Consider the following 19,420-nt stretch of genomic DNA (forward strand, 5'->3'; position numbering starts at 1 on the left):
ATTAACTAAGAAATTCTTTTTTCTTCATCCATAAACCTTCAATGGCAATCAAATTCCCATTTTCATCTTCATCTTCTTCCTCTCATCTCTGTTAAACAAAGTCACCAATCACTTTCTTTTATCAATGCATAAATTAGTCAAAAATTTACAACTAAAGGAGGTAAAATTCTACTCCTATCACCCTTTCCTATTAAGCTAAGTGTAAAAGCTTTAATTATTTGTCAACCTTTATTGAATTTTAGAGCATTTCTTGTAGTATAAATAAGGTGCTCATCACTTACATTTTCATCATCCCACCTCGACATCCTTGAGTGGTAAAGAAAAAGTGAAAGCAATATTTTAGAGTGAGTTATTGTAAGAATAAGAGTGAACTACTGCAATATAGTAGTAGTATATATATTGTAATCTTATATGTTTCTAATGCTATTATTATTACTTTAAGCATTAGTTGTTCAATACCACTCTAAATTTTATTGTCCACATTATTATTTTGCTATTCCTTCCACATAAATATTCCCCGAAATTCTCTACAATTGGTATCAGAGCCAAACGGTCTATTGTGAGTCTCACTTTGGTAAATTATCAGTCAAGGACTGGTAAAAATTAGTCAAAATAATTCTGGCTACCCGAGTGATCAAGTGATCACATTAAAATTTCATTTGTGTACAATTTGGGATTGTGAAGTTTTTGGTGAGAGACCAAACTTACATATTACGTGAGAGGCGTAACTAAGTCACAAATGGCGGATATTGCGAGTACATCTGGTAATATTGAGAAACTCAACAATAATAATTACACTACGTGGAGCATACGTATGCAATTTTATTTGTTGGGTCAAGACCTTTGGGGTATAGTCGATGGTGGTGATACCACAGTACCAACCGATGTAGAAGAGTCAAAGAAGTGGAAGATTAAAGCCGGAAAGGCGATGTACGTGTTGACAACAACCGTTAAAGACGAGTTGTTGCACCACATCAAAGATGCGAAGACACCCAAGGAGGCGTGGGACATATTGTCAAGGTTGTTCTCCAAGAAGAACGATGCTCAACTCCAGATGCTAGTGAACGAGCGAATGTCGATCCAACAAAATAAATTGACGGTGAACCAATATTTCACTAAAGTCAAGAGTTTGTGTGAGCAAATCACAAAGTTGGATCCAGAGAAATCCGATCACGGAGACTAGGATGCGAAAGATCATTGTGCGCGGCTTGAAACCGAGTCTTAATGGCAATCAAATTCCCATTTTCATCTTCATCTTCTTCCTCTAATCTCTACTTAATTGTAAAAAAATTAAATAAAAAATTATCATTATGGCATATTTATCTTACAATTTTGATATTTTTTATTTGCATAACACTCTATTATCATCTATTAATATTATTATGCCTCTAATCCTACTTTATTTTTTCTTTATTATTTCTTTGAATTTGATTATGTCGCAATTGAATTGCTTGCTACTCTTAAGATGTTAAATTAGAGGGTGATAATACTAATCATCATACAGCTTATTAAAAAACCTGTAAAAAGTCAAATGTCAACTTTTAAAGAATTCTGCCACATGTAGAGAAATGAGTGTATTATAAAATCTGACATATCCATGCTTAAGTGAATATACTAATTTAACCCTACAATTTCCTGAATTTCAAAATCTACTTATTGATTATTTTAAGTAAAAATCATATTTAAAATATATCTTCATATAATAATGACAGCAAATAGTATATTTAATAATTTAATTATAGCAACTTTAATTTCCTATATTAATTTTAGAATATTTAAGTATATTTTTAAAATACAATCCCCTCATACAGCAACAGCTAATAATAGTTTGTTTGTTATGGTAAAAAGCAATTTAAGTTTATTTTTTAATATATGACAATAATTGTAAAATATTACAGCAGTATTCAGCCCATAAATATTTAACAGCAATATCATCTATTGCTATTGCTAAAAATACGAATTCCGTTATTAAGCAAGAGTAGGAAAAACGTATGATTAATGCAAAATTAAAGATTCAAAAGAGAATAACAGCAAATTTAAAAATTTAATTATAGCAACTTTAATTCAAAACAGTATAAAGATTTAAAAAATTAAACATTTATGGTAAAAAAGTATTTTAAGTATATTTTTCATATATAACAATTGTAATTTATATCAAAACAGTAATCAGCCTATATCAGTTATTAATATTACCCTATAAATACCACTACTTATTGTTGTCTTATGGACACAGAGTATGCTAAAACTATTTCCATGATTTTGAATAACTACATGCCATATCTTTGTAAGACATTAAATATTAAAGCTATAAGATTTTATTTTGAAAAAGTGGCTTGAAATTAAGGATTTTTTGCAAATCATCTTTAGAGTCTCATTTGACTTTTCATGGATTTTAAGGAGAGTCAAAAGTGGGACCCTAAGGGTACAAAAGAGAGTGGTATTATAAGTTTTTAATGTAAGGGAGAAAAATTAGTATGGGTAATAGAGGGTATAATTGAAAATAGGATAAAGCTACTAAGGGCACAAAAGTCAAAAACTCATACCAAAATTAAAAATGGGACAATTAAGGTGATTTGATCATAAAAGAAAATGGGACACATAAGCTGAATAGGAGAGAGTATAAGAATAATTAACTTATACAAATATATCTTAAAATATTGACCAATGTTAATAAATTCATCATAAAATATATTTTTTATTATTCTCAGATATAAAATTGTCAAATTTGTCAATGTATTACTGTGTATATATAAACAAGGATATTGCAAAATAATATTCATGATATTTTCTTCTTTTTAATAATACTTACAGTTTATTTTATAATAATATAAAAATAGTTAACTTATATAGATAAATAATTGATAGGTATAATCACCACTTATGTACTAAAACTTGCATTCAATCTTTTATAATCAGTTATAAAACCAATGCTTATCTAAATTTATGGTTTTCCTTTCGGATCAAAACCTTAAATTTATACTTTTTAAAGCCATTTTAATTTCAAAAAAGTTATTTCCTATTAAAATTAACCATTTTATGTCCACATATTATATGAATGGTATTTTTTAGTAGCTTTTACAATATAATTGAATATTATGTGTTTTCTTGTATTTTATATTCTTAGTTTATACTATTTGACAAAACTATTTTAATGTCAAAATTATATAATGAAAAATACATCAAGTCTATCCTAATAAGCAAACCAATATCACAAATACAAACATATAAATTACATAAATGGATATTAAAATATTTAGAAAATAAAGAGAGCTAGACTAAACTAATGTCTATTTGGCTTAAAACTATTAAAAATACAAACCAATTTATAAATGCTAAAACTAAAAATTACAAATTTTTACCAAAATAAAACTTTTAACTAATTAATTGTTGTGTATTACCCCATAAAATGAAGATCAATTCCTGCAATTAAAAAATAATAGTACAGTATTAGAATTATTTTTTAGTATAAATAAGTATATATTTTTTTAGGGTTAAATATGTGTGTTAGAAATAAGTATATATGTTTAAAAGTTGTGTATTAATTTTGTTTGAATCAATTAATCACACTAATTAGGATGACAAAAGATCGTTCTTGGATGTAAGGAAGCATTGAATCGTCGGAATTTATTGATGGCGTATTAGAATTTTGTAGTATTGCGGTTGAACATCAAGTTAGGACGGGGAAGGTTGGTTTTTATTGCCCATATGTCAGTTGTGGCAATGTATTAAAGGTAGATAGTGTTGATATCCTTAGGGAACACATACTTCGACGTGGGTTTGACATTTGAATTAAGTGATTCACAAGTTATGAATTTAAAGCTTTTTAAAGTTTTCTTGGCACTTGGTTTGTTTTGCATGAAACTTTGCACAGAACAGTATTTGTTATATATTATTGTGTTGAACGTATTAGAATTGTAAATCATAGTCATATTCTTAATATTACTTAGCTTATGTTCTAATATATTTCTATTCATACTCTTTCAGGTACTGATATACAATGCATCTATTCAGAGACGAAATTGTCCCCGAGATTGAGACCTCGGATAATAAGCATCGTAGTTACGACAGTGAAGAGGACCAAATTGTGAGATACGAGCGTATGGCTGAAGACGCTCCACCAATTGACAATGATTTTGAGACTGAAGACGCCCCACCAATGGATGCTCCCACTACCAGTAAGAAAAGAAAAGGGCGACAATCTACGAAAAACCTCAAAGTCACAGAACCCATGCATTTGGAATACAATGCATTGGGTCAACCCTGCGGAAAATGGCTTAGGCAATATGGAAAATAAGTGGGCCTATGTATCCGCAAGATTTCCATATTACACGCATGGAACGAGGTTCCAGAGGGTTTGAAGAACTCTCTATGAAATGATATCGTGGTAAGCAACTTTACTATTTTTACTCATTTAGTTTCATTTTAAAATTAATTTAATTGACAGTAAAAAATATACCTTTTTTTGTAGAATCTTTTCCACATTGAGAGCGTTGAGGACAAGAAGAATATGTTTCTTTCAGCTGTTGCTGAAAGATTCAGAGATTTCAAATCCAAGCTAGTAACTGGTTGGATTACGAAGAGGTGTGCCCGTACGACTAAAAAGGTCAAAATGGGAAACGAAGGTGGAGAGCAAGCACCTTTGAAGATGCCCTACGAAATATGGAGTCACATATCGAAGAGGGATTGGGAGGCCTTTGTTGCCAAAAGAATAACTCCCGTAGAAGTTGTAAGTATTTCATATTATATTATAGTTTTTGATTTGAATTTACTTCTTTTGATTCAGTCATTAAACTAATACATGACATTCGATTTCTATTGATTAATTAGGAAAAGCGTGGTAAAGCTTCTGATTCTGCAAGCAAAATGAAGTTTTACCATCGATTGGGCCAAAAAACGTACGATGAGGTCCGAAAAGAGTGGGTGGATGCGGGTTTATACCCCAATCAAAGTTCATCCACACCCTCATCTACGACTACCTCCGCATTTGTGAATAATCCTACTGGAGATCGGGTGCGTGATTGGTATTGCGGGCTTCATTCCCGAGATGCAAGTGGTAAATTTACCATTAATGATCCGGGAACGAAGAAGGTTGCTGATGCTGTGGTGAGTTTTGAAATTATTAAGTATATTCTTGATTTATTTTATATTCTTTGGCTTTGATTTACTTATACTAATTGCTATATATGTCACTTTTTATTTGAACAGATGGGCTGGAAGGAAAAAGAAGCTACGGGGGAGTTCACCCCAAGAGGCAATGTTGACGCATTGCATATAGTCTTAGGGAAAGACCACAGTGGGCGGGTAGTCGGAAAGGGAGGCGCCCGCGTGGGGTTACAAAAGGCATTCGGTAAAGAGTGTGTTGCTACTCAATCCCGAACGACGCTGCGGGATGAAGTAGCAACCCTCCGAGCAGAGATTACGAAGGATGTTTTCGCCAAACTGGCCGTCGTGTTGCAGAAGATGGGAGCACCCATTGTTGACTTGGCAAACCTGATTGTCGAGGATCAGGAAAGTCAACATGGGGATCCTAATGCTTCGGTCGAGCCAACACCCGAGCCCATTACCCCCGTAGCACCCCTACCCATTACTTTCCCTGAAGGGGAAAACCCCACACCGGAGACCATAAACTCCGTTGCTCAAAATCCGGAGCCAACTCCGGAGCCAGTGCTACAGGTACATAGTTTTTAAATATATAAGCACTTTTTAAATATTTTATTATGATGCTTATTATACTAAACGACACAATTTTAAGAAGGCGACTCCTTGTTCTGTTTTGCTGCCTCAGTTAGGTGTTGCTAGTGATGGCGACTTAACTGAGGTTGCATATGGTGTGGCCCAGCCAACCAAAGAGGGTCAAACAGTGCATTCGATGCCTGTTACAAGTGGCCACATCAGTGTGACCGTGGAAACTATTGTAAAGGGGTTTGAAGATTTCTCACTCCCGGTTCCAATGCCAGAATGGAGCCTTGAGAAACTATCAGACGCCCTAGGTAGTTTCGTCACATGGCCATATGCTTGGGTCTGATTCACTAACATGGTAAGAATCATTTGTACCTTATTTATTTTTATTTTTTTAATTACATGCTTACACTAATTTAATTGTATAAATTGAAATAGCAGAAAAGTCCAAAGGGATCTTGGAGAGAGATCGGTTCCTCAGCAAAGGTGTCGACTGGGTCAAAGTCGATGCCAAGCACTCCAATTTTGACTGATGCGGAGCTAAACGATCTCTCTCAAGATTGCAAATGGCTGCATACTTGTGCATCTCGCCTGCGTGAGGAGGACCCAATTATTCTAAACCTGCAGAAGGACCAATTCTGCTTTTTAGAAAGAGCGTTTGTAATTATTGGTCCTAGTGACATTGGGCAATTTTTGAGAGGAGAGATGCTGAACGTAGCTCTTATCTTACAAGTTAGGCATTGTTGTTTAATTGTTTTAATAATCGAATTACTAACAAAATTTTCTTATTCGTGAGTTTAGTGCGGCTTACGAGGAGCTAAATTCTTGCGAACCTCCAATAAAAATTAGATGGTTTTGTCCTGAGTCGATTTCGGGTACTAAATGTGTAAATGATCCAGATGAAGTCAAAGCATACATTGAGACTGCTTTGACTAATTCCCTTGCATCTAAACACACGTTCATTCTGGCTCCATATATGGAAGAGTAAGTTTTATTTTTGAAATTGAATTTATCTTTTGATTTTTAAAGTCACATAATCTCTAATTTGTTGATTTAAATTTGCGTTTGTAGTTTGCATTGGATACTTTTGGCCATATGTCCTTTAATGAACATTGTGCACGTCTTCGACTCATTACAAAAACCTCAAAGCCCGCCTCGCAACACAAAATTCAAAGCGTTGTTGAATGCGTACGTAATATTAATTATTTTACCAATTTGATTTAATTAAGTGTTATATATATAAAAATAGTATTACTTTTCCCATGCGTTTCAGCACAATGAAAAAAGTGCGTGGACAAATGGGATCTACATCCAGAGCCACATTTCCAAAATGGACAGCAATAAAGGTACACAAATTCGATTTTATGCGTTTTTAAGCTTTTTTGCACTTTTGCGCATAAATTAGATCAAATTTGGTTTGTTTTGCACGAAACTTGGCACACAAAACTAATTGGTATATATTATTGTGTTGAAGTGGTTAGAATTGAAAATCATAGTCATATGCTAGACGTTACGTGTTAAGTTGCGATTTTATACGTTTTTAAGCGTTTTTGCCACTTTTGCGCATAAAGTAGCTTAAACTTGGTTTGTTTTGCACGAAACTTGGCACACAATACTATTTGGTATATATTATTGTGTTTAAGTGGTTAGAATTGAAAATCATAGTCATATGCTGGAAATTACGTGTTAAGTTGCGATTATAAGGGTTTTTAAGCGTTTTTGCCACTTTTGCGCATAAAGTAGCTCAAACTTGGTTTGTTTTGCACGAAACTTGGCACACAACACTCTTTGCTATGTATTATTGTGTTGAAGTGATTAGAATTGAAAATCATAGTCATATGCTAGAAATTACGTGTTAAGTTGCGATTATAAGGGTTTTTAAGCGTTTTTGCCACTTTTGCGCATAAAGTAGCTCAAACTTGGTTTGTTTTGCACGAAACTTGGCACACAACACTATTTGGTATGTATTATTGTGTTGAAGTGGTTAGAATTAAAAATCATAGTCATATGCTAGAAATTACGTGTTAAGTTGCGATTTTATTCGTTTTTAAGCGTTTTTGGCACTTTTGCGCATAAAGTAGCTCAAACTTGGTTTGATTTTGATGCGAAACCGGGGTTGACTAAGGCCTTGGTTATGCAAGGATTAATGTTGTGCGGAAGCTTTGATTAATGACACAGACAAAAACTACAAATGATCATGAAAAGAACACGAAACAACCACAAACAGAACCAGGATTAATGTTCTGAAATACCTCTATATTACTTCAATTAAATCTGAAACATAAGTTGTTCAACGTTTATTACACAAGTGAGGCTCTCCTTATATAGAGCTCTCAACTAACATAACGGCTATATTAGCACATGCCTAATTGAAACGCATGTGCTATTACATGGGCACTTAAAATAGAAACGTAAAACAAAAAAACACTTAGACAATTCTGATCTAGCAAACTGTCGAGCAGCCTTCCTTCAGCTCAGCTTCTAGGAGTCCACGGGGATTGTTAGAATGGTTTTAGGACCTTGATAGCTAGATCCAAGTACCAAGATTCCATTTCCACTTTAGCCTAGGTCCTGGATGCATAGGTTTGGTCTCCACGTGTCGTGCAAGGTGGTCTGGTCGCTAGTTTGTTGTTGTGTTGTTCTGAAGCCATGACCTGTTCTGTGAGGTCTGTATGCAGCCTTGTGTGGGCTCCTTTTGGTATCTTCATTTGATACAACCACATTTGTATCAGATTTGCACGAAACTTGGCACACAACATTATTTGGTATATATTATTGTGTTGAAGTGGTTAGAATTGAAAATCATTGTCGTATGCTAGAAATTACGTATTAAGTTGCGATTTTAAGGGTTTTTAAGCGTTTTTGGCACTTTTGCGCATAAAGTAGCTCAAACTTGGTTTGTTTTGCACGAAACTTGTTACACAACACTATTTGGTATATATTATTGTGTTGAAGTGGTTAGAATTGAAAATCATAGTCATATGCTAGAAATTACGTGTTAAGTTGCGATTTTATGCGTTTTTAAGCGTTTTTGGCACTTTTGTGCATAAAGTAGCTCAAACTTGGTTTGTTTTGCACGAAACTTGGCACACAACACTATTTGGTATATATTATTGTGTTGAAGTGGTTAGAATTTAAAATCATTGTCATATGCTAGAAATTACGTGTTAAGTTGCGATTTTATGCGTTTTTAAGCGTTTTTGCCACTTTTGCGCATAAAGTAGTTCAAACTTGGTTTGTTTTGCACGAAACTTGGCACACAACACTATTTGGTATATATTATTGTGTTGAAGTGATTAGAATTGAAAATCATTGTCATATGCTAGAAATTACGTGTTAAGTTGCGATTTTAAGGGTTTTTAACCGTTTTTGGCACTTTTGCGCATAAAGTAGCTCAAACTTGGTTTGTTTTGCACGAAACTTGGCACACAACACTATTTGGTATATATTATTGTGTTGAAGTGGTTAGAATTGAAAATCATAGTCATATGCTAGAAATTACGTATTAAGTTGTGATTTTATGCGTTTTTATGCTTTTTTGGCACTAACATCTATTTTCTCTTAGTGCTTTCGACAACCTTCTAATTCCGTTGATTGCGGCTACTACACTCTCAAATACATGGACGATATCTTAAAATCCATGAAGGAGGTTGGAGTCGAAAACATAGATGCCGTAAGTATTTGTTACGTTCTTAAATTATTATTATTTGTAAAATCTAATGTTTATTAATCTTTTAATTTTATATTATATTATAGATTTTATACGACATTCCGAGGGAAATACGCCCTCTGAGAAGTGGAGAGATGCACGAATTAAAAGACAAGATTGCCGCGTATCTTGCTAATTTTTGTCCTTGATAAATTGTAATTAGTATAGATTTTTTAGGACTTTAATGTATATTATATATATATATGTACGTATATAATATTATATTATACATACGATCGAGAGTTTATTATTACAAAGAGATTATTGGTGATTATTTGTGATTATCATTGGATTATTATTGGATTAATCATTGTTATTACATTGTACATTATTATTGGATTATTATTAGTATAAAACGAAAAAAGAAAAAAAAAATAACAACTATTTGCTGCGGTCAGCCCCCAAAACTGCAGCAAATAAGTGGCATTATTTGCTGCGGTTTTAGGGGCTGACCGCAACAAATAATGCCACTTAATTGTTGCGGTTTTGGGGGTTGACCGCAACAAATAATGCCCTTTTTTGCTGCGGTTTAAAACCGCAGCATTTAAAATAGGCCATTTGCTGTTATCACTATTACTTGGGGCCAAAACTGCAGCAAATAATGGCCAAAAAACCGCAGCAAATGAAGTTTTTTCCACTAGTGAAAGCATGCATCTGATCCAATATCTGCAATTGTTAATTCCACTTATCCTGGAATTCGTGAGGGCTCAGTTGATAGTTTGTACTTTAGCGAGAGGGCAGTATTAGCACCAACAAATGATATTATGGATAAGGTTAACGAACATGTATTGTCACTTTTTCCCGGAGAAGAGAGGTTCTACTTGAGTTCAGATTCTATCGACAAATCTGACAGTAACTATGGTAGTAATGATGATGCATTTTCAATTGAGTTTTTTAATACAATACGTGTATCTGAAGTTCCAAACCATAAGTTAGTGTTAAAAGTTGGTGTTCCAATAATGTTTCTCGGAAACATGGATCAGTCTGTCGGCTTATGCAATTGTACACGTTTATTGGTTGATCACCCGGGCGATCGTGTTATAAAAGCAACTGTTATATCCGGATCTAACATTGGATATAGGTTTTCATTCCAAAGATTACACTCACCCCTTTAGATAGCTCAAAAATCCCAGTTGCTCTTAAGAGAAGACAATTTCCTGTATCTTTGTGTTTTGCGATGACGATTAATAAGAGTCAAGGAAAATCATTATCCTACGTTGTGTTGTTCTTACCTAAGCCTGTTTTAAGTCACGGACAATTTTATGTCGCGATTTCTAGAGAAACTAACAGAAAAGGTTTGAAAATTCTTATATGTGATAATGATGGTGAAATATGTCATCACACTGAATATGTTGTATACAAAGAAGTTTCAAAACCTCTAAATGTTGTTTGGCATTATATATTTAATTTAAACATATTTGATATTTAAAGTTGCTTATTATTTTTATTTTTATATTTTATATTACATTTGTATAATTGCTTAATTATTTACGTCTATTTGTGTATTTAAAAATTTTATATCAACATTGTCGTAAATTTTAAAATTTTAATGAAAATATCTGAAAAATATAAAAATAATATGTAATTGCATCATTACTATTAATTCTTATTTGCTGCAACGGTTTTTAGAAATCCGTGTATTGCACGGATTTCTATACTAATATGCTATAAATCTTAAATAATTTACAAAATCAAATTAATATAACTAAGATTTAAATGAACTATTGTAAATTGATTAAACTAATAATAATTTCATTCACTCAATTGTAGAAAAAACAACGATTGATATCAAGAAAAGATAATTTAATGCCTTGGAATTGATAGGAAACAATATTATACAATGGGCAACATATAAACAAAGAAGCTCGTCGTATACTATAAATTGAACAAAACTTGCAGACAAGGAATAAAAGCAAACAGCTAGTCTCTTAAGAGACAGTCTCTTTAAAAGATGTATCTCAAGTCCAGCCCATTAAAGATTAATGTCTACTTACCGTATTCTTAATGCCTACTTACATTATCCTATCCTTCATGCTTATTTACTGTATCTTTAATGTCTACTTTCAATATTTTAAATGTTTACTTACATCAATCTTAATGCATATACTTACAATTTTTTTAAAAATATATAATGGCCGGCCCATTTAAAGAGGTCTCTCAAAGAGACCGTCTCTTATAAGAATTTGTGAAAAGCAAATCAAATCAAATATGTAAAATAGAATATAGTATTCTAGCCTAAGTTAGATTAGCAGTAGTCTTGTACGTATACTATGTAATCCTAAACACATAATTAATACTAAATAATCGAATTTAACCTAAACCTATTTTTTTCTTAATATTCATTTAGTCTTTTCTTAGTTGGAGATAAGGATGGGCGTGGCCGCGTGGGTAATAAGGCTTGCGCATTTGGGCCAGGATACGTTGGGAACCCAATTCCTACCCTTAATAATGAGAATTTTTGAAAAAGGTGAGCGAAAAAAAAAAATTTAATTGAATAAATGATTATTCAAATTATTTCAAAAACTGAGTGTGAAACTTCCAGACTAAGGTTTGGGGCTGTTCGCAGTTAGTAACTGCGAACAGGTCAAAAAAGACAAAATAGCTGTTCGCAGTTACTAACTGCGAACAGCAAAAAAAAAAATTTTTTTTTTTCTAGGTCAAATAGCTGTTCGCAGTTAGTAACTGCGAACAGTTATTTTGTCTTTTTGCTGTTCGCAGTTACTAACTGCGAACAGCTATTTTGTCTTTTTTAACCTGTTCGCAGTTAGTAACTGCGAACAGCTCCAAACCATAGGTCTGGGGTTTTCACGCTTAGTTTTAGAAAAAATTTGAGTAATAGTTTATTCAATTAAATTTTTTTTTTTCGCTCACCTTTTTCAAAAATTCTAATTATGAGGGTTTTAAAAGGGTTGGACTGAATAAGAATTTTATTAATATAAAAGAATATAGACTGAATAAGGGTTCTATAGCTAATGACATCACCTGCTGCTTTTGTTGTGCTTTTGTGTGGAATGTTCTGATTGTTGCTGAAAATACAATTGCTATATGATTTACTTTTCCATCAGTGTTTTGTACTCCTTGCTAAGCAATTCTGGATATGAACCCAAGTAGTATCAGTTTCACTTATGTTTGACTTTTTAATTGCAAATGTACTACCGAAACTAGATATAATCCCCACTAGTTGAGTGATCAAAAGTAGTACATGATAGTTTTATTGAAGCAGCGGTTTAGTTTCACAAAATTTCTCTCTTTGATTTATTAATGAAACTTTTGAACAAAAAACACTCACAATGGAAAATTTGATTGAAGAAATAAGATAAACGGGTCGGGTCATGCCAAATTGGGCTTGATGGGCCCGTTTCTATTTTTTGTAAGGCCCAGCCCAACCCGACCCTTATTCGACATGTTGAATTGGCCTAGTCTTAAGCTCTAAAGTTCTAGACCTGATTCGATCCTAATTCTTGTATAGATCACTTATCTTTGGATCTTTAAGGGTCCGAATCGAATCTGGATCAATAATCTTAGGGTTTAGATCTGGATCAGGGTCCACACTTTTAAGATCTAGAGTCGACCCAGATATCCATTGTTGTATATTTTTTTTAAAAAAAAGTTATATAAAAAACTATTACATGTATTTGTTTGTTTGATTTTAAACTTTGTATGTTTATGTAAATTGAAATATAGTTGTTTTATTTGTACTTTAAAAATTAAAAGACTTGATAAAAATTTCTTTTTAAAAACTTGAATATTAGAAGATTTCATATATGAGATTTCTTTAGTATTTAAATAATTTTATAGTTTTTTATACTAATTGACGAAAATTGCATATTATATTGTTTTATACTAATTGACGAAAATTGCATATTATATTGTTTTTTATAGTTTTTTTAAAAAATATTCTAGAACCAGATTAGACACTAAACCCACCAGACCCTAAGGATCTAGATCTATGTTTAAAAGTTTCTAACCCAATGGATTCAGGTTGGGGTCTAATAAAAAGTAGGGTCTAAATCTGAGTCTAGCTGTAATCGACTCAGATTCAACCCATACTTATCCGTAGTTGTAGAGCAAATTACACTTTGTTAAGTAAAATCTTGAGTTTCATTTTCACGTTCTCTCAATTATACTTCTTCGTTTTGAAATACCCGCTACATAAGAGTTTTTGACACTATTCATTGTTCAAGTTTATTTTATATATTACGGCTAATGTGTAAGAAAAAATATAGTCAAGTGAGATTTTGTTTGAATCGTTTAATCGCATATTTTCATAATATTAATTTTTATAATTTTTAGATATGTATTGTTCAATATATAATCAAAATAACACATTGGATTGCGTAAAAAGTCAAATGTAACAAGTATTATGAAACGGAGGAAGTATCTTACATAGTTATATCCTATAATAAAAAATAGAGAAAATTATTTAAAACTACCTTTTCTATACCCTTCTTTGCAAAAAACTACCTTTTGTAAATTTTTTTGCAAAAAACTACCTTATTTAAAGTATTCTTTGCAAAAGACTACCTATTAACGGTTTCTTAGTGTTTGACCGTTGAAACTGACGTTGACCATCACGTGCAAGTCACGTGATGTATTAAAAAAAAAAATTTTTTTTAAAAAGTAACAATAATAATAATAATAATAAAAATAATAAAAATAAATGATAATAATAATAATAATAATAATAATAATAATAATAAAATTTAAAAATAAAAAATAAAAAGAAAAATAAAAAAATAATATTAATATTAATAAAAGTAATAATAATATAAATAAAAATAAAAATAATAATAATATTAATAATAATAATAATAATAATAATAATAATAATAATAATAATAATAATAATAATAATAATAATAAAAATAAATAATAATAATAATAATAATAATAATAATAATAATAATAATAATAATAATAATAATAATAATAATAATAATACTAATAATAATATTCTTATTATTGTTGTTGTTATTATTATTATTATTATTATTATTATTATTATTATTATTATCATTATTATTTTATTTTAATTAATTTTTTATTATTATTTTTTTTATTTTTATTTTATTTTTATTTTTATTATTATTTTTTTATTTTTATTATTATTTTATTTTTATTATTATTTTATTTTTATTTTTATTATTATTTTATTTTTATTTTTATTTTATTTTTATTTTTATTTTTATTTTTATTTTTTTTATTATGATTTTTATTAGTATTATTATTATTATTATTATTATTATTATTATTATTATTATTATTATTATTATTATTATTATTATTATTGTTATTATTATTATTATTATTATTATTAATATTTTTATTTTTATTTTTATTTTTATTATAATTTTATTTATTTTTTTTATTTCTTTTATTTTTATTTTTATATTACTATTACTATTATTATTATTATTATTATTATTATTAATATTATTATTATTATTATTATTATTATTATTATTATTTTTATTATTATCATTATTATTATTATTATTATTATTATTATTATTATTATTAATTTATTATTATTATTATTATTATTATTATTTTATTATTATTATTATTATTATTATTATTATTATTATTATTATTATTATTATTATTATTATTATTTATTTTTATTATTTTTATTATTATTATTATTGTTACTTTTTAAAAAAAAAAAATTTTTAATACATCACGTGACTTGCACGTGATGGTCAACGTCAGTTTCAACGGTCAAACACTAAGAAGCCGTTAATAGGTAGTCTTTTGCAAAGAATACTTTAAATAAGGTAGTTTTTTGCAAAAAAATTTACAAAAGGTAGTTTTTTGCAAAGAAGGGTATAGAAAAGGTAGTTTTAAATAATTTTCTCTAAAAAATAAATAGTTCAATATAGCACATAGGTTCTGGGCTAAGGCCATATAGGTAACCGGGGTACCATGTAGATCAGCGCCTCTCCTGAGAGACCGTCTTTATAAGAGACGACTTTCCAGGCCCAGGCCCAGGCCCAAGCCCAACAAATAAAAAAAAAGTGAAAAATCTAAAAACTGACGCGTACGTTTGATCCTAATTGGAGTTTATAACCTATATAAGTTGCTATTGAAATTGGCATTATAACCTATTAAAATTGGTATTTGGAGTTGGTGTTATAACCTATTAAAGTTGGTATTATAACCTATTTGGAGATACCAACTTTAATAGGTTATAATACCAACTTTAAAAAGTTATAATACTAACTTTAATAGGTTATAACACCAATTTCAAAAAGGATTACACAGCGCGTATTTTTCTAATAATTATTTTTTTTATTAATAATAGCCCAGCCCATTTAAAATTTGTTTTTAATAAAGAGGGTATGAAGTAAGAATTTTGTGAATTAGGATTTACTCCATTTAGGAGGAAACTTGTTGAAACACAAATAATGAGGGGGGGGGGGGGGGGGGGGGGGGGGGAAGGGAATAAAAGCTGAATGAGCCAGGAAGGTGGAAAGAGGATGTAAAGAAGCCACGTAAGTGAATACATTGTTTCTAGAATAATAAAGTACATTTTTTATGGATAAATTTGAGGTCACAATTGTCTTTTCAGTGTGCTATCCTCTACTCTTATTATACTGCTCCTCTCTTCAACTTCAAAGCATTTGTTTATTCTTTATCACATTTAAAAGTCAATTGAGCCAGGAAGGTGGAAAGAGGATGTAAAGAAGCCACGTAAGTGAATACATTGTTTCTAGAATAATAAAGTACATTTTTTATGGATAAATTTGAGGTCACAATTGTCTTTTCAGTGTGCTATCCTCTACTCTTATTATACTGCTCCTCTCTTCAACTTCAAAGCATTTGTTTATTCTTTATCACATTTAAAAGTCAATTATTCTAGTTTTGATGTATTTTTGAAAATTCTAGATGATAATATGGAACTTTTATGAAATGTTAGTAGTATTATTTTTATAAGATTTTTTCATATGATAACATCCAGCTTATATCTTATCTGATTGCCGTAGCGTTTTCCGTTAAATTCTGATCAATTTCCGTTTGATTTACCATTTTGACGTTTTTACCCTTAATAAGTGTTGGTTGTTGTCTTTATCAAAGTTGTTAAAATCGGAATTCTACTTGAAATCGTTCAGGCATGTAGAATCGAATCGCAGAATCGTAAGATTTTGCAGTAAACTTAAATTTGCTATTAAAGTTATAATCATTCACCTCAAAAGTTTTAGTTTATTAATTAATGTTTCATTCACTTCATATTTAAGAGTGAAATAGAAATATATTTTATAATTAGTTCAAATCTTCGTTTCAATGAAGAATTTTAATTTTTCAAAATTATGATGATGGATCATTAAATTATAAGAAAAATTAATGAAAGATGGTAAATAAGAAAATTTTATAAAAATTAATAATAAATTTGTAGAATTGAATCGTTAAATCGGAGGATCGTAAAATCGTGTTATAATTCTACCTCTACAACTTTTATTTTAATTAGAATCGTAAGATTCTACCAACTTACGATTCTACCCGCGATTTGAATCGCTCACTTATTTTTGGATCGTAAAATCGTAAATCAGAATCGTGATTTTAATAACCATGGTCCCACCAACTCTTTATAATTTGTCCTAAACCATTTTTTTGCTCTCAAATGTTTAGTTCACCATTTTGACATTTAATTCACCGTTTTATTCATCAACGCTCTCAAATATTTAGACAAATTATTAAGACAAAAACCAACACTTAATAAGGGTAGAAATGTCAAAATGGTTAATTAAAAGGAAATTGACAAGAATTTTACAGAAAATGCTACGGCAGTAAATAAGACATAAATTGGATGCTACCATGTGGAAAAATCTTACAAAAATGCTACCAGTAGCATTTCATAAAAGTTCAATGCTACCATATAGAATTTCCCATTTATTTTTAATTTATGGGAAAATTTAATTTTAAAGATTCACTTTTGGTGTTTAATTTTAAAGGTAGTAATTTTTGTTTATTTTTAAAGATTTGACCACTATATGATTATTTTATTTTAAATATTCGACCTTTTATTTACATTTTACAGATATGACATTTACACGACTTTTCTTTTAAAGGTCTAAATAATACATTACTCCCTTTGTCCCATTTATTTTGCATTAATTGTCACTTTGATTTATCCTATTTATTTTGCATCATTTCTATTTTTGGACGATAACTCATCACTTTTTTTTAATTTCATCTACACAGGTCATTCTCTCTCTTAATTTATTAACGATTTCTTAAAAATCTCACAATTTCTCTTTGCTTCAAATCTACTAAGACAGAAAAAATACTTATTGAATAAATTGTCTCTATCCCTGCGCGATCCCTTCCCTCGGCCTTTCCCTGCGCCACCCTACTCCAATCATTTCCTTGCACCACGAAGCATTTAAAAATAGACCTTTTAATATGATACTTATCCTACTTTGTAACCGAATCCAATATGAAAAGACATTAAAATAAAATAAATGATCAATTATGTAAAAACAAGCATGGAGACAAAATTTGATCTTAAAACCAACTTAAAACATCTAATTTAAATCCACCTGATGGCTCGAATGAACATCTTGGCTCTACCTAGGCCACCACCACAAATATACTAACAATATAGCTTCTTCAAGAGGTAAACTACAATTTAAAAGCTTAGTCCAATTTAAAAGCTTAGCCTAAACATGTAAAAAAAAAAAAAACACATTTATCATAGAATTTCAGTTAGCAAGTTGAACCAAGCCTGTGATTACCTGGAATATGAGATTGGAGAATAGCTTTCCTTTATGACAAAATTTGTGGCTCAGCAGTTCATTATAAAGGGTATGAGTATTGAATACTAAACCTCTTATCTATACTTATACGGCTATACGTATATCAATTGGTAATTTGAGAAGTTATTTCAGTGAAGCTAATAGTGGTGCACATTGTCTGATTTAGCATGCTTTTAACAGTAAAATCAGATCATATTAAAATTTTCAATTTTGGAAAATTTTCAAATCAGATCAGAGTTAATCGTTATAATGGTCTAGTTTGGTCTATGGCTTCGAAGTTTTGAAGTTTTTTTTCTAAATTATTGTATTTGTTTATGTAAATATTTCGCACCTACAATCACTAAATAAAATAATCTCAAAATACATAGTTAGCGACCTAAATTCAAAATTAAAAAAAATAATTTTCAATTATAGTGCGGTTTTCTGTCTACTTTGATCTTAAAAATAAAAAATTGAGATCAGATCGGAACTCGTATTTTTTAAACAAAAAAACTGAACCAAACCGTTCAAATTAAAAATCAGATTAAATAGCAAAAAATAATTTAATCTAATTCAATTTACGATTTAGACCAAACTTATTTCAATTCTATGCGTAATATATATGTAATATATATGTAGTCAAAGTTGTTTTAAGTTTAAAACTATGCATAACAACTCATGTACAAAATGACCAAACTACCAATTCATAAGGTATGACTACTAGAAATTTTACCTAGGATTTTATGGTCAACATTTTATAGTACTTTTGGATTTTAAGAGTATTAAATTTAGGAATATAAATAAGGGGTGTTTGGCACATGTGATTCAAGAAGGAAAATGAGATTTTAGGGTAAAAAAAGTCTTAAGTCTTTGTTTGTTTAAAGGGAATGAGAATAGGAAATGAGATTAAAAAATATGAAAGTCTCCAACAATAATATTTTAGAGTAGGGTGGTATTTGAGTTGAGACTTTAATTCTTATCATTTTCATCCAAGTCTCTAACATAACAAATAAGAAATAAGTTTTTTTTATCTTAAAAGTCTCATCTTAAAAGTCTTATCTTAAAATCTTATAAATCTCATTTCCTTGTGCCAAACATCCCCTAAAAGTATAAAAAAAGAAAAAGTAAATACTATAATATTATGTAGAAATGACCAAGCCACCAATTCATAACATTTGGTTTAAGAATTATAAATGATCAATCTCTCTTTTCATCTCATATACTCAGTTTAAATATTAGGCTATTTTTATGAGAGATTATCATACACTTAGACAATCTCAAAACATTAAATTCAATT

General features: G+C 30.0%; 1 protein-coding gene across 1 annotated transcript; it reads left to right on the forward strand.

The window, feature by feature from the left end:
* Positions 1 to 10,152: 10,152 nt before the first annotated feature.
* LOC130808308 (uncharacterized) lies at positions 10,153 to 11,850 on the forward strand. The gene is made up of 2 exons (XM_057673785.1): positions 10,153 to 10,469; positions 11,736 to 11,850. Exons 1-2 carry the CDS (start codon positions 10,153 to 10,155, stop codon positions 11,848 to 11,850), a joined length of 432 nt encoding a protein of 143 aa, XP_057529768.1.
* Positions 11,851 to 19,420: the final 7,570 nt, after the last annotated feature.

This window comes from Amaranthus tricolor, chromosome 3, assembly GCF_026212465.1.
Source record: "Amaranthus tricolor cultivar Red isolate AtriRed21 chromosome 3, ASM2621246v1, whole genome shotgun sequence".
Lineage (NCBI taxonomy): Eukaryota > Viridiplantae > Streptophyta > Magnoliopsida > Caryophyllales > Amaranthaceae > Amaranthus > Amaranthus tricolor.